Source organism: Anabrus simplex, chromosome 2 (genome assembly GCF_040414725.1).
Source record: "Anabrus simplex isolate iqAnaSimp1 chromosome 2, ASM4041472v1, whole genome shotgun sequence".
Lineage (NCBI taxonomy): Eukaryota > Metazoa > Arthropoda > Insecta > Orthoptera > Tettigoniidae > Anabrus > Anabrus simplex.
This window is the reverse complement of record NC_090266.1, coordinates 488,968,258-488,987,547: the sequence shown is the minus strand read 5'-3', so window position 1 is coordinate 488,987,547 and position 19,290 is coordinate 488,968,258. Positions and strand designations below refer to the sequence as shown.

Below are 19,290 nucleotides of genomic sequence, written 5' to 3'. Positions count from 1 at the left end.
ATTTATTTATTTATTTATTTATTTATTTATTTATTTATTTATTTATTTATTTATTTATTTATTTATTTATTCATTTATTCATTTATTCATTTATTCCCAAAAGGCACAGAAAAGGAAAATATTGGGATTTCATTGTCAGACTTTTTTCTACTAGCGCCAAGAATCTATTGTTTGTGTACAGCCGCCAGGAGCAACCTTCACTTGTCAGGTGAAAACGAATCTTACAGCAAAACGACTATTCACATTTATGGCACATTCCCCAAGGAGGGAGATAGCCAATAAAGGAGAAAAAAGAAGAATTTCTGTTTGAACATGTCGGTAAAGTTCGCAACTCCAAATTTTCTACAATTGTGCGCTCATTACAAAAATGACGTCCTATACGGTAAGCCTTCTGTATACAAATAAATAAAATAAATTAAAATAAATGAATAATATGAAGATTGAAATAATATTCTCGACACGGGGAGTCGATACCAATATAAATGGTCCGTTATTGGACATTATAAATTTTCCACCTAACTCATTCCTGGTTGCCAGCGTTTCACCTCCATCTGCTAGGCTGGGCTCATCAGTTGGTACCTAGCACACCTACCAAGACGCTGGCTAGTGCATACCGTGGAGGCCACTGCATAGGGTAATTGTAGCCACCGGCAGTGCCAATGCACTATGAGAGACTTTGGCTCATTATAAAAAATTGATGCCTGCTTGGCCATCAGATGATACAGATGTTGATTCCCATAGGGAATCTGAAATATTTGTTCCGAATGAGTAAATTTGTAATACCAATATAAATGGTCCGTTATTGGACATTATAAATTTTCCAGCTAACTCATTACTGGTTGCCAGCGTTTTGCCCCCGTGTGCTAGGCTGGGCTCATCAGTTGGTACCTAGCACACCTACGAAGACGCTGGCTAGTGCATACCATGGAGGCCACTGCGTAGGCTAATTGTAGCCACCGGCAGTGCCAATGCACTATGAGAGACTTTGGCTCATTATAAAAAATTGATGCCTGCATGGCCATCAGATGATATAGATGTTGATTCGCATAGGGAATCTGAAATATTTGTTCCGAATGAGTAAATTTATAATACCAATATAAATGGTTGGCTCAAGGACAACGCTGCCTGCCGCTAGCCGCTCATTCCTGTTTGGGATTTCAGCTGTGCCGCTCGCAATGACTGTTCGCGAGTTAACAAGAGCAGAGAAGGAAGTGTTAATTTCTGAAGTTCAAACTCTCACTTTCCTATGGAATGACAGAGAGAAGTACTTAAAAAACCTACCAATGACAAGGAAAGCCTGGGAAGAGATTGGAACGATGTTAAATATACCAGGTAAATTGAACTAAAAATCAAACACGGTTATGAACATAAACAATATTGCCTTTAATAACTTACACATTATTATTATTATTATTATTATTATTATTATTATTATTATTATTATTATTATTATTATTATTATTATTACTATTATTATTATTATTGTTGTTGTTGTTGTTGTTATTGTACGTCCTATTATCATTGTTTAATTAATATTATTATATTTTGTATCAACATGGCGCCAACTGCTGCTGTTGTGTGAAACGCCTCTCCAGTAATCTCGTTAATTAGCAAGATTAACAGCCAACAAGTGCCATTTGTGACTTTCTCAGTGTAACTAAACTGTCATTGACCTGAAGCATCATTCAGTATGTCCGCGAAAAAAGCTATTCGTCGTGTAGCGTCTATTGAAGATGTTATGAAGGACTTCCAAGGCCGCCTGGAACACGTCGCAAGCTGCACCTGCCGCGCGGATGAGCTGCAGCGGCTAAAGGCTGACTTCTCCCAGTTCCAAGAAAAGGTGTCTAGTGAGTTGAAAGACATAACAAAAAAACTGGAATTTACTGAACAGCGCCTCGAACAACAGGGCGAACTGCTTGATGAAGCTGAACAGTACAGCCGGCGGAACTGCTTAGTGCTGCATGGTATTCCAGAGGAGCCGGCAGAGAACATTTACGATAAAGTTATCAACACGATGAAGGGCAAGTTAAATGTAGATATAACTATGTCTGATATAGATCATTGCCATCGTTTAGGAGTGCTAAAACGAACCACAGCTCAGGTTGTTGCTACGGGTAAGCGCCCTATAATTATAAAGTTCGTGCGTTACCATGACCGGGACAGAGTTTGGAGGGCCAAGCGGCTGTTAAAAGGAACTGGCCTTCTACTGACTGAATCCCTGACAGGTATCAGAAAAACTATTCTAAACAGGGCACGTGATCACTTCGGACTCTGACGGGTGTGGACACAGGACGGCCGCATTGTTGTTTTGAAAGACAATGGACAGAAAATGTTTGTTAGCAGCATGGCACAATTAATAAGCCTTATGTGAGCGACGAGATTGACTAGGAAAAACAATGAGTGATATAATAGCGTATAATGTTTGTGTATGTGAATGTGATAGTGTGTGTGAGAGTGATTGTGTAAATATTTCTGGAGGTGCTTATGAAACAACTAGGGTGAGTAGTTTGAATTTTTCTGTTGACAATGGCTAACGTAAATGAGTCAATTATTTATACCGAACAGCATGTCCGTGATGTCATTGACCCTATCCCTCTTCATTGTCGTCCGCCTTCACCCTTACCTTCCCCTTCACCAGCTGTGGCAGGAGACATTCTTAAGAAAATGTTAGCTCCCCACCAACAATATTTTCAGTGTTGTCATATCAATGCACAATCGCTTCTTTGTCACTTTGATGAAATACAGGCTCTATTTAGTAACAGTAACTTGCATTGTATTTGTGTAACAGAGACATGGTTACAGCAGTCACTCAAATCTGATCTCGTAAAGCTGAATAACATGATGTTACATCGCCTAGATCGTTTAAATCGTGTAGGGGGCGGTTGCGCTATATATTGCCGTAGCGACTTAAAAAGTAAAATAATTATGACCTCAGATCCTAAGACTCCATTTCGACGTGAATTCATGTTTGTTGAACTCTTGGTTAATAATCAAAAACTACTGATCGGAGTGGTATACAAGGCGCCGGACATACAACATATATCTGACCTAGAAGTGGCATTATCGAAGTTAACTCCGCTGTACGAAAACATAATCATTCTTGGTGACTTCAGTACTAATCTCCTAGTTACAAGTAACGAATCAACATACTTACAAAACCTATTCCATGGCATGGATTACAATATACTGACACTAGACGCGACTAACCATGTTCACAGAATAAACCACACGTCTCACACACTGATTGACCTTATTATAACAAACAATCCGCAGAAAGTGGTAAAACATGGACAGCTTGCTGTACCAGGTATTTCGACCCACGATCTCATATACTTTTGTTACTCTCTCAAGGCACCAAAGTACAAAACCAGGTACATAATGCGAAGAGACTTCAAGCATTTTAATACTGAGATAATACGAAATGAAGCATATCAATTGCCGTGGAATGACATTCTACTGACTAATGACATTGATGATAAAGTTGACAGACTGAACTCTCTAATATTAGGACTGTATGACAAACACGCTCCGAAGAAGCAAATTCGTGTTTCTCACCCTTCGTCTCCTTGGCTAACAAATGAAATTAAGTCGGTCATGGCAAATCGTGATGCTTGGTATAGGCGATTTAGGCGAACTGAAAGCACTAGTGATTTCGAAAATTACCGTATTCTCCGAAATCAAGTTAAGAAATTAATTCGTAACAGCAAGTATAAATATATTCAAGAGATAACAAACAGACGAAATTCAGCACTAATATGGAAACATTTGCATCAGATGGGTATAGGTCGCAGCCTGACCATGCAGACACCCAGTATACCACTTGATGATCTAAATTCTCATTTTACGAAAGCAGCATACACTAATAATGATATTACTGACAATAATGACTATGATGCTAACTATCCTAATAATAATAATAATAATAATAATAATAATAATAATAATAATAATAATAATAATCATCATCATCATCAACCAGTTGATGACCTAACTGATGATGATATTAACGCCATAAATGCTCATTCCCTAGTAAATCAAGTAAAATTCACTTTCAAAAAAGTTGGGGCGAACGATGTGAAGCGTGTAATTAAGTCTGATGCTCCGGGTAATGACGACATACCATTATCTTTCATAAAAAATATTATTGGTGCCATATTACCTATTCTGACGCATATATTTAATCATTGCCTTGTACAGGGAGTATTCCCAACTGTGTGGAAGCACGGTATCGTCATTCCTATTCCTAAGAAGAATTCTCCTAGTTTACCATCAGATTATCGCCCTATATCCATTCTCCCACCCCTTTCCAAAGTACTAGAACGCTTGGTGCACGAACAAGTCCTCACTTACTTGACTAACTTCTCACTGCTTGACCCTTACCAATCTGGTTTCAAGAAAGGACACAGCACAACGACTGCCCTACTGAAAGTAACTGATGATATCCGACAGGCAATGGACACTCGACAAGTGACTGTACTGGTTCTACTTGATTTTTCTAGTGCTTTTGATACTGTTGTTCCTCAACTGCTACTTTCAAAATTGGATTCATTAAATTTCAGCAAGACGGCAATAAACTTTTTCGGTTCGTACCTCAAAAATCGCCGTCAGTGTGTCAAAGTAAATAATAGCAGATCTGAGTGGCTTAACAAACCCCTCGGTGTCCCCCAAGGGTCTGTACTTGGACCATTGCTGTTTGCAATTTACTTACACGATGTTGCCAAATCGATTACACATTGCAAGTATCATCTTTATGCTGATGATCTGCAGATCTACTACCACTCAAGAACTGATAAAATTCAGAGTGCTGTAGAAAAAGTTAATGCTGATTTAAGTCTCATAAGTAATTTTGCATTCAGTAACAATCTCAAAATTAATCCTCTTAAAACGCAAGCAATAATCATTGGTACTTCAAAAAACTTACACGTCTTAAAACAATATGAAATTCCTCCTGTAGCACTAAACAATACCATTATTCCATTTTGTGAAACAGTTATGAATCTTGGTGTGGCTATAAGCGAAACACTGAACTGGTCGCAACATGTGATGAAAGTGTGCCAAAAGGTATATCAAAGCCTGCATCCTCTGAAGCGGTTTAAAAATATATTTCCTCGGTCCTTGAAAATAAAGCTCATTCAATCACTCTTGTTTCCAATTCTCGAATACTGTGATACAGTTTTTATTGATATCAATAACGAGCAAAGCATGAGACTGCAACGTGCCCAAAATGCATGCATCAGGTATGCATTCGACATACAACCATACGCCCATGTATCCCCATTCTATACACAATCATCTTGGTTACGACTGAATGACAGACGTAGACTCCACGCAACTACTTTGGTGTATCAAGTGCTTTCTGAAAACACTCCTCCTTACCTATCCACCAGATTTCGCTACCTTAGTTCCCTGCACCTGTTCAATACCCGGTCAGGCTGTACGCTAGAAATTCCTGTGCATCGAACCGCAACCTACAACAGATCGTTCACTATCACCGCCATGAGATGGTGGAATGAACTCCCCAATGACATCAGGGAAGCTAAATCTAAGACAAAATTTAAAATTCTTTGCCAGCGTCATCTTTTAAGCACTTCCAGTCTTTCTTGAGTGTGAATGGGATGCATGAATGAGAGCGAATATGGTTGTTTATTGCAATGTGTTCCTGTATATAATTTAGTTATACTTTACTCACCTTAGTTTAGTTAGTGATACTTTAGTTGCTTTAGTTATACTTTAGGTTGTAAAGATTTCATATGTTTAAATTTTATGTAAAATATACATTGTATATACATGAAGTGGTTAAGTGTAAGAAAGGGCCGGGAGCCCTAACTTCGCCACAATAAAGACGCTTTAATAATAATTACTGTGTTGAAAACTTGTTTTTGGCATTGCATCTGACTTTTATAAAAGTACTTAAATGAGATATGAAATTTGTATTTTAATAGGCCTACTAATACTAAAAATACTAAAAGGAGTCCTTGGGGGACCAAAAAATGAATGTTGTAATGTTTATGTACTACTAACACTGAGAACAATGTTCTGTGAGGTTATTGACAGATTTGCTCAGCCTACAACTTGGAAGGAACCTTTGGTGTATTGTTTTAGCAGTACTTATTTCTATTCGTTTCCTTTTACTGTTAGTTAAAATATGCCCTTCTATTTATTTACAGTAATTAATTGATGTAGATTATTTCTAAGTCTGCAGTTCTAATTCTGTTTGTGATGATGATGATGATGATGATGATGATGATGTGATACCAACAGACAGTTTACAAGTCATTGAAATAATCAGTGAAATACTCCCTTATTTGCCTCGCATGTTCACTGCAACTGTTGTTCCTGCGATCTAAGTTCCCACAAGTTTGGACAGTTTCATTTTCTGGAAATTGTAGAGTCACTTCACGATAGTGTAGATCACTGTCACCATCCTTTTCCCTTATTAGGTTATGGAGGACACAAGCACATTTGATAAAAGTGATGGCCTTTTCCACATTTGTGTCAATATTTGTATCCAGAAATTGCCACTTAGCGCGTAATATTCCGAATGCACATTCCACGCATTTTCGAGCACTAGATAAGTGTTTATTAAACTTTTCCCTTCTAGGCGTTAGTCCTCTCCCCGGATATGGCCTCATGAGGTAAGGTTTTAGAGGATAGGCTTCATCTCCAAGAAGTACCAGTGGCACTTTTACATCTGAGTTTGGTAGTCCTTTATCACTAGGCACATTAAAACTATTGGTTTCCAATAAATTGAAAAGAGTGGAAGTTTTGAAAATGCCTCCATCACTCTGTTTTCCTCTCGACCCCACTTCAATAGTTAAAAATCTTTTGTCTGCGTCAGCAACACCTTGTAGTACTATGGAGAAATATTTGAGATAATTGAAATAACTGGAGCCGGAATTAAAAGGACACTTTATCTGACAGTGCTTTCCGTCGATTGTACCGAAGCAATTAGGTAAACCCCAGCGTTCATAGTAGTCAGTGGCCACTTTGTTTAGTTTTTCTTCAGTTGGTTGTGGCATGAATTCTTCAACCAGTTCACTCAAGATGACCTCACAGGTTTCTTTCACTATTACAGAAACCGTAGATTTTCCCACCCTGAAGGAAAATGCCAGTGACTGAAACGATACTCCTGTCGCTTGAAACCTAGAAAATAAGAACAGTGTTAGAAATTTACTTTAAGTATTTTTCAAATTTTAAGCCATTAGGACTAATATAAGATTATATTAATTACCACATCCAGTAGTTATTGAATATTTATTACTGTGTTCTACTTCAAGAAACGTGGTGAAAAACAAGTGGAAGAATTTGATAGATAAGTTTCAGAAGGAACTCCAGAAGCTTCCAAAGACATACAGCGGTTCCGAAGCAAAAACCGTAAAATCTTCTTGGACGCTTTTCGACGCCATTATGTTTGTAAAGGACGTCGTTCTTCCCGGTAGAATTGAGGGAAACCTCTACCTACAAGAGATGCCATCACCATCAAGCGCCTCTTATGAGGGGGAAAGTGAACATACTATTGGCAGTGATGGTGAGGAGGTATCACAACAGACAAATGTGTCCTCGGATACCACAACGCCAAAACCAAGAGCCCGGAAGCGTAAAATCGATCCATTCGATGAGACGATGCTGGAGCTCGAGGGAAAAAAAGATGAACATATTATTAGAAGAACAAAGGCAGAGACAGGATTTCAGTGATCCCGATTACTGTTTCTTAATGACTCTTCTGTTGCATATGAAGAATTTAAGCGTGGTGGAAAAATTAATATTGCAAAGTACACTCTTGCTTGAAGTTTTAAATGCAGTAAAAAGACACGAAGCAAGTGAAACAGACTGAAACCCTTGGAACTTTTGTTCTTTTCTATTATTTTTCTCTAATATTCTAATATTTTTTCTAATATTGAAAAGCACATTTTAAGTCTTTTCCTTGTTATGTAGGACAGCTCCTGGATGTATTTTGAATGAATGCAACTTAATTTCTTCCACAAAAATTTACGGAGACATAGAAGTAATGAATTTAATTTATATATACATATTGCACCATTTAATTCAGAAATAGCCTTACCTTATTGTAATGATTAGTCTTTCTGCAGGACTGATGGGTCTCTGGAAGTTGGTGACTTGCTTCTGTAGTCGCGCCTTAAGTTTGTTTAGTAAGAAGTCAAACGTTTGAATAGACATATGAGTATATTCGAAAAATCTATCAGGAAATCTCCTTATTTCCCCATATAAATGATGAAATTCTCCATACATTTCACGTTGTTTATTAATTGGATGAACACCAAATTCTCTTCTGACCCTACTTCGAACTCTTCTTTTTAGGTAAGAATTTTCTAAAAGCAAAGACAAACGGGGGAACTTTGATACCGCCATTATCTAATCACCACGTGCAGGGGACACGCCGCGTCGCTGACTGACTCTTGCAAGATGTCCACACTAACGCTCCCTCCTCCCCCACTCCTCAACTTTTGACAGCGGCAACACTCTGCTAGCTGCCGGCACTGTGGCCGAAGCCTAAGGATCATAGTGGAACAATGTCAGGAATGGAATATGACATTGTATCTGATGTTTGTGGATTTCCTTAAAGCATTTGACCCATGCCTCAGGTATTAGTTAGCTGTTGTTTGCTCTGCACATGAATGAAATAATGCATGGTTTATACATGAGTGTAAGTTTTCAAATTATTTCACTGAACCTATTTGTCAGGAGCAGTCAGCAAGAGATGTAAAGGAGATCTGAAAAGCATAGACCTGTATGGAAACTGCAGTTCTTCTTAGGTTTTTTTTCCTTGCCTGAACATACAGACACAAAACTGATAGGTTTAATATGCAATCTACCAAGCAAGTTGGCTGTGCAGTTAGGGGGGGCGCATTTGTGAACTTGTATTCAGGAGATAATGTGTTCAAACCCCACTGTCGGCAGCACTCAAGATGGTTTTTTCCATTTTCACATTAGGCAAATGCTGGTGCTGTACCTTAAGACCACGGCCACTTCCTTCCCACTCCTAGCCCTTTCCTATCCCATTGTCACCATAAGACCTATCTGTGTCAGTGTGATGTAAAGCAATGTAAAAAAAAGGGTAGAAATTAAAAATTTTTGCAAAATTTTTGCCTGCAGCAGTCACTGGGTGGACTGAGTAGTTCATTGGTGGCTGTTGCTGGTCCCAAGCCCAGGTAAAGAAGGAAGGTTGGTTTTGACTACATATTTGATCAACCATAAAAAAAGAATTTAGCCAGAGGACACCAAGAGGCACCTCTCAGTCTCAACAATCGAGTTGTAATTTTGTGATCAAACCATTATGATCATCCCTGCATGTATCTTCAACTTGTAACATTGGCATGATGGATAACACATTATCACAGCAACTACCCCAGGCTCCGGACACACCTAGTCTGGTTCCTCCCGATCGTCGGATTCTGGGAGATCGGGAGCATCATGCAGAGAAGAGTCAGAGCTTCTCAAAATCTCTTTGTCACAAGAAAAGGACCTTCTTAGGTGCAATTAATGTCGACACCCTGTTGAAAACTCATGGACACCCTGGACAAGTTTGACATTCAAATAGCCGCACTCCAGGAAACACGTTTCGGAGATGAAAACCATTTTGACTCTGAAGAGTACAGGATATTTAAAGGTAAACCTGCCATCAGAATCCATGGGAAGCTACCACATCTAGGGACAGCCTTTGCAGTACGAAAAACTATCATCAATTCAGCACTTGACTTTACATCCCCATCTGAAAGAATCTCAGTACTTACTGTGAAATCGAGCAACAGAGCTTACTCCTAGGTCAACACCCATGCTCCCACAGACAATGTCAACAAGAAAAACCCACAGAAAGTTGAAGCCTTGGGGAAACTCTTAGAAGAAACCACAAGCAAGATTCCAAAACATCATGTCAACATTTTAGTAGGTGATTTTAATGCACAGATTGGCAGAGAGCGGAAACACAAATGGATTGTAGGACATCACTCGGCACATTGGAGGACAAATAAGAACGGAGAACACCTTATAGACTTTTGTAAAACTTTCGCTTTGAAACTCGTGCCTACGTATTTTGTGAAACCTCCACACAAAATGAAAACATGGAAATCACTGAACCCGTTATTATGTGATTTCCAAATTGATCACGTTGCAATCTCCAGAAAAAATCTGTACATGATCCAAAATGTCTGAGTACGGAAGGGAGTTGTTGACTCAGACCACCATTTATCACAAATTAAAGTGAGATTCCAACCCAACTGATCCAGACCTAAGCACAATAGATCTCAAAGAGTTGACCCAGAATGCCTTAAACAGAACATCTGCACCTTCTTACAAGAATACAAGAACAAGATCCCAAGGGCTGGTCAGACATACGTAAAACACTTCAAACATCAACCCTGAAGTTAGGATAGCCTCTGAGGAAACTAAAACATAGATGGTGGAACATGACCTGTGATAAAGCCATTGATGATCGTATGAAAGCATGGAATCAATGGAATAGGGATCAAACAACTGAAAAATGGGAGGCCTTCTTAAAGGTGCAGAAAATTTCCTCAAAAATAATCTGCCAGGAGAAACGAGCGTAAGACAAAAACAGATCGAGCAAGAATTCTTCAAAAACAACACTAAGAATTTCTACAAAACCTTCCATGAGAATTTATCAAATACCGTCTTTATGTTTCCATCAAGCATATGGAACATTAGAAACAAACACCAAAGAGAACTGCAAAATTGTACCTGACTACTTCCAAGACCACCTCAGCTGTGATCCTCCAAAAGAAAGACTGAAATCCAAAAAGCCCATGCCGAACCCTGATTCACAACCCCTGACAATACAGGAAACAGCAGAGATCATTTGATCCCTTAAAAATAAAAAAGCCCCTGGAGAGGATGGCATCACCGTGGATATGTGGAAACTAGGAGATGACCTCGTAAGTAGAATTTATGCAATCCTAGTAGAAATCTGGGAAACTGAAGCGATCCTGCAGGATTGGAAGTGCGCATTAATACACCCATTGCACAAAAAAGGCAACAAGGCAGATCCAAACAACTACAGAGGTATTCCTACTACCAATCACATACAAAATTCTTTCTAAAGCTCTCTTAAACCGTTTAGAAAAACAGACAGATCACCTGATTGGCGAGTACTAAGCAGATTTCAGGAAAGGTCAATCATGTGCTGTACAAATACAGAATTTGAAGACTATATTACAGATCCGTTAAACTACTAGCATGATCGTCACTTTTGTGGACTTTAAGAAGGCTTATGATTCTGTGGACAGACAGACTTTTGATACTCTCGAAGAACTCAGAGTAGACAGGAAGACAAGAGAACTAATCCAGCAAACTATCACGAAATCGACTTCTAGAGTGAAATTCCGTGGGGAAATTTCTGAGCCTTTTGAAATATGTACGAGCGTTCGTGAAGGTGACTGCATCTCCCCTATTCTGTTCTAGACAAAGTTATTAGAGAATGGGAAAGGGACATCAAAGGTGTGAGCATTGGAAACTTGGAAAGCAAAGTCAAGGTGAAATGTTTTGCCTTTGCTGATGACCTAGCAATCATTACTAACACCAAAGATGTAACCAGATATGCCGTACAGAGATTACACAATATAGCATCAATATAGTCTCCAGATATCATACCAGAAAACCCAGTTCATGGAAAATCTGCATCAACATAGGGATAAAACTCTGCTGGAGATGGAAAATGGCACAATTTCACAGGTATCCTCCTTCAAATACCTTGGAGAAATCATACTACCATAGGGACTAGACAGTAGGGCAAACATAAAAGAACCACTAAACTCCATAAGGCATACAGACAAACGTGCAATTACTACAACAAGAGAGTCAAATCGCGCAATGCAAAATTATGACAGTCGTCGCCATAAGGCCTATCTGTGTCGGTGCGAAGTAAAGCAGATAGCAAAAAAACAAAAAAACAAAAAAGACGACATTACAAGACAGTTGTTTTGCTGGAAGCTTTATACGCCTCAGAAACCATATCCCTTGGAGGTCACTCTAAAATTATAGAAATTGAAGAACAAGAAAAGAAAATTCTCCTGAAAATTTATGGTCCCACGAGAGAAAATGGAATGTGGATTAAGAGGAGAACAGTGGACCTCTATTCACTAACTGACAGGTTCATTGATGCCATACGCAAGAGACATCTGAAATTCTATGGCCATATCTATAGATTGGACAGCAACAGACTCACCAAAAGATTATTTAAAGTAATCAACTCAAAGAAGGTGAAAATAAAGTGGCTAGAAGAAACTAAGGCCGACCTCCAAGAAACGAACATCGCGGATGACATCATGGAAGAATGTGGAGCTTTTAGTACAATAATAGCCAAGCACAAATGCATGAAGAAGTCTAAAAAGAAAACTGGTAGGAATTGGTCCACTAAAGGCAAGATGCAACACAGTGCATTCATGAAGAGATTTTGGGAGGATAAGAAGGCGAAAACCATCACACCAATGAACAAGTTCAAACGTGCTCTTTGAATGGGCATAACCAATCAATCATTACTGCTCTGCATTTAGGGCAGTCGCCCAGGTGGTAGACTCCCTATATGTTGTTTTCCTAGCCTTTTCTTAAATGATTGCAAAGAAATTGGAAATTTATTGAACATCTCCCTTGGTAAGTATTCCAATCCCTAACCCCCCTTCCTATAAACGAATAATTGCCTCAATTTGTCCTCTTGAATTCCAACTTTATCTTCATATAATGAAGAAGAAGAAAAATTGCAATCTTACAGTTGCTTAAATTAAGAGCAGGATTTTTTTTTTTTTTTTTTTTTGCTATTTGTTTTACGTCGCGCCGACACAGATATGTCTTATGGCGACGATGGGATGGGAAAGGCCTAGGAAGTGGAAGGAAGCGGCCGTGGCCTTAATTAAGGTACAGCCCCGGCATTTGCCTGGTGTGAAAATGGGAAACCACGGAAAACCATCTTCAGGGCTGCCGACAGTGGGGCTCGAACCCACGATCTCCCGATTACTGGATACTGGCCGCACTTAAGCGACTGCAGCTATCGAGCTCGGTGAGCAGGAATTTAAAGCTTCATTTCAACAGTAAGCATTATAGTTATAACCAACTTATTCCAGTTGGCAGTGATGCAAGGAACCAGAAGGTTAAAACTGTTGAAAGGCTCATTAGGGGTCGGTCAACAATGCATGAGATGAGTTATCACAGAATAAGAGATTTCAGCACATGCGTCTTTTTGAAAGTATCCTACTGGGCGAGTTGGCCGTGCGGTTAGGGTCGCGCAGCTGTAAGCTTGCATCTGATGAGATTGTGGGTTCGAACCCCACTGTCGGCAGCGCTGAAGATGGTTTTCCATGGTTTCCCATTTTCACACCAGGCAAATGCTGGGGCTGTACCTTAATTTTTTTTTTTTTTTTTTGCTAGGGGCTTTACGTCGCACCAACACAGATAGGTCTTATGGCGACGATGGGATAGGAAAGGCCTAGGAGTTGGAAGGAAGCGGCCGTGGCCTTAATTAAGGTACAGCCCCAGCATTTGCCTAGTGTGAAAATGGGAAACCACGGAAAACCATCTTCAGGGCTGCCGATAGTGGGATTCGAACCTACTATCTCCCGGATGCAATGTACCTTAATTAAGGCCACGGCCACTTCCTCCCCAGCCCTAGGCCTTTCCTGTCCCATCGTCGCCATAAGACCTATCTGTGTTGGTGCAATGTAAAGCAAAAAAAAAATATATATGTGTCCTGGATTTTAGGTAGGTAGAAGAAAAGTAATCATCTGTCACCTCTGAAAGTTTGAAGGACTGTCCTGTTGAAACAGTAGCAAACAGTGATGCAAAAGTCATTGAAGCCATGAAAATATACCACTGTCTACTGCTGCAAATGTTTGCAGGGTACAGTTGTTACCAGTGGATGTTCATACTAAACTCAAACAGGAAATAGGTCATTCTTCGTGTACTCTTTGGCTCTGTATGAACCTTCAGATAGAACTGACTGTGCTCAATTGTTTGTATATATTTGTATTTTTAATCGTGTTCAACTTGTGGAAGAATTGCTTAGCTTAAAGGCTATTGAACACAGTTGTGTGGAAGACATACATTGGGCACTATTCGTCATTTTTGTCAGAGTATGATACGAAATGGGGAAACCTGTTATTGGTGGCAACAGGTGATGCTCGTATCATGGTGGGAGATAGGAGGGGCCTGGTACATGATATTTGAGTTCAAATTGGAAATTGCGTTTATTCACAGTGTTGTAAAGCGAAAGATCTGTGTGCATGGTACAAAGTTCCTCAAGGTAAGTTCTGAAAAGTCTGCGTCAGTGATCTCTGATGTAAAAAAATAGCCATAAGAGTGACTACTCATAACATCAGGCAACTCAGGAAACAACTTGCTGCACATTGCAGTTTGGTAAATTATGCAGGTCAACATATTAGAAGAAATATTTCATTCTGCGAAAAAAAACCCACATCATTTTACGTTGTTTCTTGAGGAGAATGGAGTACCACAGCATAATGTAAGGGCTTCCTCAAAAATATTTTGTAATCCATTTCAGTAATTTTACAGGAGAGGCAAAAACCTGAATAATTCACCCAAAGTCATATATTTGTATGTTTTATTGAGTCATTTAAAGTTACTGGTGCCAGTCAATAATTTTTCAAGTATCATGTGGCTACAGTGTATGTCCCAAATATCCATAAATTAGTATTTTACTCACTTATTCAGAGGGCAAATTGAAGTAGAAGGCCCTGAACTGATGTTCAAGGAATTTACACATGCTTAATCAGTGCTGTATTGAATATAAAAGGCAAAGGCCGACTGGACTTAATTCCAGAGGGGGGAAAACAGGCAAATCCATGACCAGCCACCGGCCATACATCAGAAGTGGTGAGGAAAGCGAAGGCCCTCATCTCAGGTGGTAATCCTGCCCCCCAACCCCCTTCCCCAAGGACTATCGCATGTAAGTTGGGGAGGTCTGTTTCGATAGTTAACACTAATCAACAAGGACCTATAATTAGAAAAGTGGCATAAGCATAGAGTTCAAAAGCTGTTGTCTCATCACATTTTGGAACGTTGCACTAACACAAGAAATCTGTATGGGAGCTATATGGCAGGAGACAGATGCAAAAATGTGGTGACATTAGATGAAGCATATGTGTACCGTAGTGACTGTAACAAACCCCACTCCATTTATTACCGCCCTAGAGACAAATTCTTTTATCAAACATTGTATAAAGAATGCTAGGAATGTTTTCCAAGGGGTTTCATCATCGTTGCTGGATACTGCTACAATAATAAGTTAACCATTTGCCGTGTTGCTAATAATGTGAAGGTGACCTCTACATACTATCAGCAAGAGATTTTAACACTCATTTACAACACGGATATCCCAGCACTGTATGGGAAGGCAAAAAATCAGCTATGGGTACATCACTATGAAGCATCCATCCACACCGCTTGTTTGATTCGTCTGTACTTGGAGAGTTGGAGATGGAAACTGGAATCCATGCAATTCCTTTTACTGTCATTCCGATGAAGGCATCCGATGTGTCACCCATTGACTTCTGTGTATTTGGACTCCTAAACAGGGCGTTAGGAAATAGATGTCCATGCACTATCAATGGCTCCTGGATAGCCTGTCAGGAGGAGTGGGATATGATAGACATGCTAGTTCTGCAAAAAAGTCTGCTGCAATGGAAATTAGATTGTCGGGCTATAGCTAGAAATGCTGGCTTTGCAAATGAGCATGATCATTGGTGGAGACATGGCTTTTCATAAGCTAATTACCCTTCCAACATTGTCCCCAGAGATCCAAAATGACCTTCTGTATTTCCAGTTCTTGCACTGAAATTGTACATTAGCACTATCCTGCCTTTGCATTTGACCCTGACTATGTCATTCAGTACTTCATAAAACTTGTCTACTTCATCCTGTTCCTTTACAATTCTCATCCCAGTTCCTCCAATCACTAAATCTATCCACATCATTTGCTCATTTTTGTGCTTAACAGGAACTATGTTGTGTGCTATAGTGTTGCTGATGAACAGTCCTATCTCACACTGTGTCCTTCCCTATTTTAACATCTGTTAAGAACACTGTACTCTCTCTCTTCCAAGTTATCTGCCCTTATCCTAACCTCATTAACTCCTAACACATCCAGATGCATCCTCTTTGCTGTCAGTTCATAAGCCCTGTCAATATTGATGGTACCCCATCGAATTCCATTTTGTTTGCCAAGTTGTTTCCAAGGAGTCCCTGGTCTGTGAAATGGAAGCAGGACTCTGATACTCCCATAGGTCCGAGATTTGCTTAAAACTTTCTGAGCATGGTGAATTTCCATGGAGTAGGATACTACTCTGTTTACGCATGATCGCGGTAAGAATTTCTCCTCTTAATAGATTAGGGACCACCAACGGGTTGGTTAATCCTAGCTGTCAGAGCATAAGGAGGGCCACGACTCAGAATATGTCTTGAGATGCCCCTCCTATTTCATAGCAACTGTTAAAATACTCTCAGGACCACTTATTAGGCCACTCGTCCATTGCCTGTGGTTCATGAACTTGGTTGTAAGTACAGTAACTCACACTGCAAATGACTGTTTAAAAAAGAGTTTTTGTCTTTGTAAGAAGTAAAAAAAAAAAAGTTTTTGTCATTGTACCAGGTTGTTTTTCTACATTAAACTTTTGCACTCCTATGTCGAGTTGGGCTCGACATTAAAATATTAGACTTGTGCTTCGATGTCGAGTCCCACTCATCATGACAACAGCTCGTACTTTGAGTGTTCCTATGATGACTGTGCTGTTTCCAGTATTACAGATGTATCTAGCAGTCTCCAAGAGAACACCTTTCCCTATTTATTATAGGTTGTGGGAATTGTAATAAGTTTGTAACGTCAGTTATTCTCGAATGTTTACGACAGTTTTCTGCTTCATCTTTGCTCACAGAAATGGATATTTTAGAACAGTTAGTGGACAGTAGTGATGCTTTCAACATCTGGAAACAATTCAACCTCAATTATTCGCAGAAAGTTAGAGAAACCCAACATAGTTATTGGCTACCCATCAAAGATGGAAGGCACTCGGACCACTACACATCGAGTTATGCTTTAATAGTGAAAATATTGAATTGGTGGTGGAAATTGTACTTCTGACTATTGTAAGTGGCAATAGCCGACAGCTTTTTGCTCAGTACAGATTACTGCACCACGAATCACATCGACATTCCACTGCACCAAACCTTGCGGAAACAGGTGATCAATGGGTTGGTTGGTGAAGTATGCAGCGAAGTTCAAAAGTGAGTAAGACCATCTACTTTTTATGTTGAAGAACATTTGAATGGTAAACTGCACATCATCAACAACCTACCTGGAAAACAACATAAAGACTGCTGTCTGTTCTAACAGGAGCAAGTAAGGTAGTAGAAAGGAAACGGTTTACTACTGCAAAACGTGTTCGAGAAAACCTGGTCTCCACCCAGAAAACTGTTTTGAAAAGTACCACATAATGAAGAATTACAAGGATTAATGTACTTTGTGTTCTAACTGCAAGTATGTAACATAATTACATTTTGTGTTAGATAGTTTTGCAATGTTCACTTCCTGCAGCTGTTCATAGTGCAGACTTTAATTCAGAGTGAAGTGGGAAGCATATGCTAAGGGTAATGGAGTTAAAAGGTTAACATTACAGAAATCACTACACTAAAGCTGTAGGCATTTGTGTGGATGTGTTTTGGCAAGGTAAACATTATTGACACTTATTGAATATTTGATTTGATAAACATTTTAGTAACTTTTTTAAATGTTTATTTTCAGGACTCTTATGTGAAGAAAGAAAGTTCAGGCAAGTCATCCACTGGTCTTACGCCAAAGAAAGAAGGATCAAAGAAGTATTCTGAAAAACGATCAACTTTGAAGGTGGGTGAAAATCATTGCAACGCTTACATTAGTAATGCAATAATCTGAGATGGACAGCAACTCTCTTTAATAGCTCTTGTATTATTTCCAGTGCTGATTGCAAAAGAGAGATTGCTGTGCACACATGCAGGTCTGCAAGTTAAATGGGCTAAAATTAGATTCGCAACAGATTGCTTTGATAATCTGAGCCCAAACAATAAGATTATCAATGAATAACTTAACAAAGAAACCTACCACAAACAAGTGAGTTGGCTATGTGGTTTGGGTCACGTAGCTGTGAGCTTGAATTTGGGAGATAGTGAGTTTGAATGCCACTGTCAGCAGCCCTGAAAATAGTTTTCTGTGGTTTCCCATTTTTATGCCTGGTAAAGGCTGTACCCTAATTGAATCAGTCATCTGAGAATCCTCACATGTCCAAAAATAGACTTCTGAGAAAAACAATAAAAATTGCTTGCTTTCTATCAGGTAAAATGAGAAGGTCGTGGTTTCCCATTTTCACACCAGGCAAATGCTGGGGCTGTACCTTAATTAAGGCCACGGCCGCTTCCTTCCAACTCCTAGGCCTTTCCCATCCCATCGTCGCCATAAGACCTATCTGTGTCGGTGCGACGTAAAGCCCCTAGCAAAAAAAAAAAAAAAAAAAAAAAAAAAATGAGAAGGTAAAGCATGTTGATGTATCAATATTATATGTTATTGCACACTTTTCTCAAGAAAAATATTATAAAATGCTACTGCTAGATACTTTTTTTTGGCATTTTAGTCTGTTGGACATACAGGGTTTCTCAAATGATTGACATAATTTAAAGAAAATTAGGTCCCATGTGCAAGTAATTAGTAACAATATTGCAACTAAAAGAGGATTACTGGTATTTCTTAGGAACAATATTACAACTAAAAGAGGGTTATTTAATTTAGTGACCTTGTTACAAACTACAAGATTTTATTTGGATGCTAAAAGCAACATTTGTAACAAAAATATTTTTATGCATGCAGATTACAGTCCATTATATTTTATCATGTTTCTCACACAGGATAGTGACAACACTCATCTGATTTCAAATTCTAGACCCTTGTTAGTTGGCTGCTCATATAGTTCCGAATAGAAATTATCTTTCCTCCAGCAGAACTTGCTTCTCCTTTACTAGAAGGCATTTTCATGACTATGTTGTTATTAGGGTTAGGATTTTAATGCCCTATAAAACACTAGAAAATGTACTTATAAAAATGCAATTTTGACCTAAAAATTGCAAAAAATGGCCCATAAAGTTTATAAAATGCCTTGAAAACAGAAAGCTTTTATTTGAATATCAGTTGTTTAGGTAAATTCAAAAATAATATAAAATAATACACTTTAGCAAAGCTCAAATTTTTTATTTGTGTAATTTTATTAAATAAAGTTATTCTATACA

General features: G+C 39.0%; 1 protein-coding gene across 1 annotated transcript in view; it reads left to right on the top strand.

The window, feature by feature from the left end:
- The window catches only part of LOC136862898 (integrator complex subunit 12), a 296,476-nt gene that overhangs the window by 76,001 nt on the left and 201,185 nt on the right, over positions 1–19,290 (top strand). The window contains exon 3 of the mRNA XM_067139179.2: positions 17,780–17,881. Coding sequence (XP_066995280.1) covers positions 17,780–17,881 — 102 coding nt within the window. The remainder of the gene's footprint in view (positions 1–17,779; positions 17,882–19,290) is intronic.